General features: G+C 36.3%; 1 protein-coding gene across 1 annotated transcript; it reads right to left on the minus strand.

Annotated features, from left to right (window-relative positions):
- Positions 1 to 961: 961 nt before the first annotated feature.
- LOC108446715 (von Willebrand factor A domain-containing protein 3A-like) lies at positions 962 to 6,158 on the minus strand. Its single transcript, XM_017734176.1, has 7 exons — positions 4,903 to 6,158; positions 4,601 to 4,753; positions 3,977 to 4,085; positions 3,145 to 3,289; positions 2,516 to 2,660; positions 1,353 to 1,504; positions 962 to 1,042 (listed from the first exon to the last, which is right to left on the minus strand). Exons 2-7 carry the CDS (start codon positions 4,700 to 4,702, stop codon positions 1,012 to 1,014), a joined length of 684 nt encoding a protein of 227 aa, XP_017589665.1. The 5' UTR covers positions 4,703 to 4,753; positions 4,903 to 6,158; the 3' UTR covers positions 962 to 1,011.
- Between the last annotated feature and the right edge of the window lie 757 nt (positions 6,159 to 6,915).

Genomic DNA, 6,915 nt, shown 5'->3' on the forward strand with positions numbered 1-6,915 from the left:
TGTGACCTTTAACAAGTAGGTATAATGCTTTTTAAAGCTTTTGCAGGTACTTTTGCCTGCTATTCCTATTGAATTGGTGCTTTCTGGTTCTGCACTGGCAGTTAGGAATGATAACAATGAAGAAACATAATGATCAATAGAATTTAATTGCCCTTCACTCCTATTCTAGACAATTCTCCAGATCTATTTTTTATATAACAGACATTGGGAGTCAGATATTCTTGTCTGCATTCCATGAAATAACAAATACAAAGATTCTTGATAAATACTCACCTCCAAGATTTTGCCTGCTTTAAAAAACTTCGAGCTTTTGCTACTTCTTGAGTAAGTTTCTTTAAATCATCTCCTTCAAAGTAAGGGAAAACTGGATCCTGAAAACATAGTTAAAATAGTTAACTTTACTTGCACCTATCTTTTTCTCTTTCACCAACTTAATTAACTGAGCCTAATCTCTAAATTTCCCTACTCCTAGCTACTTGCAGAGAAGGTCTTGGTCTTACAAGGAGAGAGCAGAGTAAGCCCAGATTGAACCTGGTTCTGTTCAGTAACATTTCCTGCTGTGGCACTCCCTGAGGTCTCACGCTGGAGAATTAATGTGCTAAGCACTGTACAAGGGTTTTACAATTAAATGTAACACAAGATGTCAAGGACAAGAAGACACAGTAAAAGCTAAAGATAGCTTAAAACCCACATCCAGACACACGATATATATTTTACTTCTCTTTCAAAACCTATATTGCCCTGTGTATTCCTTTCATGGGTTTGGGCACCCTCACCAAGGCAGTTAGCAGAAAGGCAAAGACAGATATTAAGATTTCTCCTTTTGGTTTCAATGTGAAATACCTTAGGAGTTTTGTATTATTTTTTCTCATTATTTTTCTTTTTTAAATGAACTTTCTCTACTGATGAAGAACTAAGTTGCAATGAAACAAAAGAAACCGATTTATTGAACATACATCTTCATCATCCAGCCCCTCTGTCAATATTCTGTGTGCTGCTAATTGTCCATCTTCACCTCCAGAACTGCAGTGGAAGCGCCCTCCTGTTTGGGAAGCAAGCTTCTTGAGGAATTCTACAGCTTCTCTGTTAGTACAAAGTAGAAAGCTAATTATGAAAATTATTTCTCTGAAAGCAACAGCAAAAGAATTTCTAAAAACTCCTCAAAAATATTACATCGAAACAAATAGACTGGAGGACATGATTATAAACTCCTGTATGAAATGGAGGCCATGTGGCAATTACCTGTGTCAGAACAAACTTCCCCAGTACCATCTTGGTAGCACAGACTTCTGACAATAAATAAAGTAGTAATTTTAAGAGGTTTTTTGCTGTTCTTGAGAAGTATCATATACCTGTCTGCACAGCTAAAAGAAATGGTGTGGATTTTAATATCTTGTTTCTTTCTCAGTCTTCCAATTTCTTTCAAAATCAGACTGCAACTGGTATCTGGTTTCCCATCAGTCAATAGATACAGTGCCTCTACACCTTGGAAACTGAAAGCCTTCTGAAAAGCAGAAAATAAACTTAAATAATTGGTACATTTATATGAAAACTTATACTTCAGAACAAAAATCCAATGATTTAAGATAGTTTTATATGTGCCACATCATTAATCAATTTAGTTTTGTCTTTTCATTTTCACTAATTAGGAAGGAGATCAAGGATATAAATTTGAAAATTTAAGTAGATAATTTGTAGCATAAGACAACATATTTATAAGCAGGGCATTGCCAAAACCTGACTCACTGAAATAAGAAAATGAACTGGTTTAAAAGATTTTTACATCATATTTTATGGGAGTTAAAGATGTTTAATGTCTGAAAATCAGGCTCACTAGGACTTGAATGAATATTATGCAAATTTGCTACAGTAATTGACTCAGTGGACATCTTTGTATTACAGACATGGCTTACAGCTCTACTGGACCTGATTCATGATGAATGCCATAACATTTATGAAGAGATTGTGCAAGGATGTCTGGAAGAAGAATCATTCATTAAAGGCAACATTTCTGTTTTGATTTCAATTTTAAATCTCATAAATTGCAAATTCAGTTTTAAGTTATTATTACTAGTAATTTCTACACTGAGTATTTTTATACGAGAAGTTTCTTCACTTGTAACTGAAGTTCAAGAATTGTTCTCAAAACCCATGAATTCCAACAAACACTGCTTATTTAAAATCCTGTTTGGGTTGGAGCAACATATCACAGCCACAGCTGTACATAAGCATCACTTGGAGCTCCTGGCTATTTTCCCTCTCCAGTATTCTTTCAACACAAATATTAACAAAACTATTGATATTTGACTTTTTTTTAAAACTTAGTACGAGCAATTAATTCAAGTATCTATGAGCCCTGAGGCCAGAAACAGTGACTTAATTTCTAAACTGTTCCATGATTTGCATATAAAAAGGTTGTACACTTTGACATAATTTTCCTAGAACATTACCAGTCAGGTGGGAGTGTTTTACCACCACAAGACACACTGTGTTCTCCAAGCTGTGGCCCACCAACCTGTAAAGCTGCAAGCATGCAGGAGTTGCCATGAGCATGGCATGTGGAAGCCCACTGCACAGCATCGTGGCAGGTTTCATCAGTTGCCTCTACAAGATACTCTTTCCAGCTCTCTGTATTTTCTGCAAATCTCAGCAGGTTAAACCTGAGGAGAAAGATGACCCACAACATTTAACCCTAACCAATGCAATGAGTCACTATGGATAAGCCAGTTTTGAAATAAGTAAATAAATAAAATTAAAAAAAACCAAACCCAAACACAAACCCAACAGCAAAAAAACCCAAACCCAATCACTGTCCCCCCCAGTCCAAGAGCCTAGTGTTGGATTCAGATGTTCAGCCTTGGAAGAGTCAAAAAGCATATCTTACTTTGCATGAACAGAAAATCTATGGGAATGCTGACCCTAAAAGGGTAAACAGCATCAGCCTATGGCAGAGGCTCAGATCTTAGAGAGTTTACAACTAAAAACTGGTAAAAGCAACAGAAAAAGCAGTTCTTGTCACATGCACACTATAACATATAATAATTACCTGAATTGTGTTTCAGTGGTGTATTACTGTAATTATTAAGCAATTTGATTACATAATAATGAGTGCAGATTTCAGTCTTTATCAGTCATTCACCATACCTGACTTCATTTTTTCTCAGCTGTTCCCAGATAAGGGAGGTAAGTTCTTTTGTGATGGGTGGCAAATATGGGTCCATGGAACCAGATGTATCAATCAAAACACAGACATTTGCTTCTAAAATGGTACCAAACAATCTTCGGCTGCCTGGGCCACAACATTGAAACTAATTAAGAGTTATTCCATAGACTTATTTTATTGAGCATAATGTAAATCTTCAGATTTTAGGGGTAATTCTGGCCACATTTCTACATAATTAAGTCTAATCTATGTGGCAATTAGGTAGTTAAAAGGTTAATAATAGAAAAGTCTTCTGCCATTTCAAATCTAGCACTATCAAGCATTAATTACTACCTAATTGTGGTAACTCACATTAAATAATTTGTAACTCCTTTACAATCCAGCAAAAAATTAAATTGTTTCCCAACAAAGATCTTTATGAGCAACAGAGAGATCAAAATACCCTTCACCAGCAGTGATGCTGAACTTCTAAGCAGGGCACATTCTTAGCAAAACATGCAGAAAAGCTAATTTTGCTTGTATATGTTACTGTATATATGCTGTTGATAGAAAGCTTTGCTCTGTATTCATGAACACACAAAGAGCAAAAGCTGTTTGACAGCAAGCTAGATGTTCATCAGCTGCACAGATGCTGAATTCTCTTGTATTCACAAAAACAAGTTTTAAAATTTCAATGAAATGCAAGACAGAGAACCTTTATTCCTATTGGAGGTTCAGATTGATGTTCAGATCTATTCTACCAGAAACAGCAGACAAGAAGGGTTTGTGTATATTTGAGTTGTGCTTTACAGAAAACCAGAGGCACACCAATACCTGAGAGAAGCCACTGCATTCTCTGGATATAACGCTGCAACACCTTCCCCAGTTGTTCTGTGTAGATTTCCAGTTCTCTGGGGTGGAACTGCAGATGCTTCACCACCCCCTGGAAGAATTCAGTTTGTACAAGAGCATCTTACTTTACGAAATCTGAGCTCAGCTGCTGCATATGGAATGCTGGCATTAGAAATCAGGGAGTTTTTTGTCTTTACATCTATGAAATAGGGTAAGAAAAATTCTGTGACTCTGTTGCTTGCATTTAACTGTCTATGCTTCTCTCCAGTCATTACACAAACTGAAACAACCAAGATCTAATATTCTCCCAGTTTCAACTCATGCATGATTTTGAAAAGTTTTACTTAAGTTTCAAAAATTATTTTCATACTGTATGAGCAGAGGAGATGCTGCACATTCTAAAGAACATGCAGTTTGGACTTCAAACATACTCAGTGGCTCTTTGTGATGAATAAAAGACCTTCTCCAGCTTTCTACTAGAAGTATGATTTAGAAAGAACAGGGAAGGGTGGAGAGAGTGTCACACTAGAAAGCCAGAAACATCAATCAACATTCACTACACAAGGCCTTTTAATAATGTAGGTACCTGACATCTGCAAAACCTACATTGATTTCTGCACTGGGGAAGATGGAACAGTATTTTGCTGATACTTTCTTGTGCAGAGACTCCACAGTTTTCTTCTGGTGGGTACAGCCTGGACCAAACATCAGTCTGGGCAATTCCAGTTTAAGTTTTTTAATACTGTACTTGCTCAGCCACTTGTAAGACAAACAAATAGAGCAACAGATTGTTGGCAAATATTAGAACAGTTTAAGTAATAGGACATTGTGCAGAATCACAATTAATATTTACATTAATTCAGAGGGATAGTTCCAAAATGGCAATTAATAAATAAGGAGAAAAATACCTCTTTGCTTGAAGAGATTTCCTCTTCCTCTGGCAATGTGACAGAGGAAACAGATTTTCTTATGCACTTTGCCTTTGGATACTTCTGATATACTGTACCTATTTAAGGAATGAACAAAGTAGCTAAAAAAATTATTTTTAAAAATTGTCACCTTCAAAAAATTCCAAACCAAATATCCTGTAATCATCTAAATCATAATCACAGCACTTTTCCTGGGAGCACCTTTGACCAAAAGATTCCTAAGGACTTTACAAAAGAAAAACCACAAAAAAAAAAAAAGGGGGCAAAAAGAGGCACCCACCTGCACCCAAACTAAAAATCCTTACCACTAGTTGCTAAGTGAAACTCTCTTCCAGTCACTGTTTAAAGCACACTGGTTATCAGTGACTTATCATACTGCCAGTTTTACAATAAAAGTGCTGATAAGAAAAGGGCTTCACCCATCCTATCCTGATAACACATACCCACACTTCTTCCTTCATCAGTGTAAAATACAGACACAGAAAGCTCTGGTTGCTTCCTTGGTTTGTGCTTTCCTTTATTCTCAGTATGAGGCCATTCTTTTGCTCTTTGTGCTACAAGTAAATAACAGATAAAAAACCCCTATTAACTTAGTTCAGCTGGATGAAACTCTTACATGAGAAGAGCTGAACTCTGTTCTTCTCTTCATATATTCCTATTACCAGAATTATAAATGCTTCATTTTCTTAGGTACTGATTAAGAAAAATCATATTACAGCACAGCTTAGGAGGCTTTCATAGAAATGGAACCAAAACCTTTACCAATATATAAATTACCATCAGGAAGTTAGTTTGAAAAAATTAGGGGTTTGAGCAAGCATGATACTTGCTGGAGAAACCAATTTACTTTGTACAAAGCACCTCAGATGCAAAAAGGAATCCAGATTTGTAAACACTGCTACATATCAATATCAGTAGATTTGAAGACTCAAATTTAATGTAAAGAAAAATAAATTGCAGATATTAGCAAAGATACAAAGAAAAAAACACAGGAAAAGCACAAAAAAATGGAGGAGAAATGAATTGGGCTTTAAGGGACCAACAGTAACTGAAATCAGTTTAAGAGCTTTTCATAGACCAGGAGCAGTTGGAAGAGTCAGCAGTTCAGACAAACTGACACTGGTGTTGTACTTTGCCTTCATGACTAGATCATAAATAAACCAAGTGGAACAGCATATTAATTAAAATGAATCTAACAGAATTAGTGACCATGTATATATTGAACTGATGACATCTCTGAATTGCTGAGTCTTATGGCCTCAGGTATGGAACACAGTGGGGTTCTACTTTCCATCACACACATTTGACATTTCCTGATAAAGGTCAGGTATTCAATCCTAGGACCTGGAAATCATTGTACAGCTGTGCTGAGTTCCTTCCTTGCACAGTGCAGAAGCAAACAAGACAAATTACAGCTAAAACTCATCCCAGAGGAATTCCAAAACAAACACGATGTTTCCTATCAATCTGATTAAAGATTACAATTCCAGGTGCTTCTAAAAACTTAATTTAAACTTCTAATTTAAATACTGTCTTTTAAGCAACACCCAGAAGAAACTGAAGACAAAAAGCCCCTAATCCGTACAGACCGGGTGGAATTCCTGCTTTGGCACTAGGAGGACGCCATGCCAGGACTCTTACAGGAGTGTTTCTCTCTGCACCATGGTTGCCTTTAACATCCTTAAGCACCTTCAATAACAAAAAAATAAATGTAAAAAGTGTTTCAGCTGGATCATAACTGCGTTATTCTATCCTGGAACTATCCTTCTTTATACTTTAATTCCTGCTTTACTCTGGCTTTGACAAATCCACAGACTGCCATGACAACACATTAATTTGCAGTTTCTTGCTGGGTTAAGTAACTGTAATTGCTCTGTTTTAATTATCTTGCCAATATCATCTGCTGCCATAAACCTGACAACTAACATCTATAGGGAGAGGAGTTTGGACCATTTTTGCCAGCAGTCTAGTATGGTAATGGCCTTGCTTTAT

The sequence above is a fragment of the Corvus brachyrhynchos genome, unplaced genomic scaffold (assembly GCF_000691975.1).
Source record: "Corvus brachyrhynchos isolate BGI_N302 unplaced genomic scaffold, ASM69197v1 scaffold5, whole genome shotgun sequence".
In the NCBI taxonomy this organism is placed as follows: Eukaryota; Metazoa; Chordata; class Aves; order Passeriformes; family Corvidae; genus Corvus; species Corvus brachyrhynchos.

Bases quoted from the DNA above. Each gene is read 5' to 3' on its own strand.
- LOC108446715 (XM_017734176.1), bottom strand. From the start codon at position 4,702: ATGTTTGGTCCAGGCTGTACCCACCAGAAGAAAACTGTGGAGTCTCTG. The intron at 4,086-4,600 runs GTAGGTTTTGCA...GAATTCTTCCAG, and splicing joins TCCCCAGTGCAGAAATCAAT to GGGGTGGTGAAGCATCTGCA. The intron at 1,043-1,352 runs GTATATGATACT...CTTCCCAAACAG, and splicing joins TCTTTTAGCTGTGCAGACAG to GAGGGCGCTTCCACTGCAGT.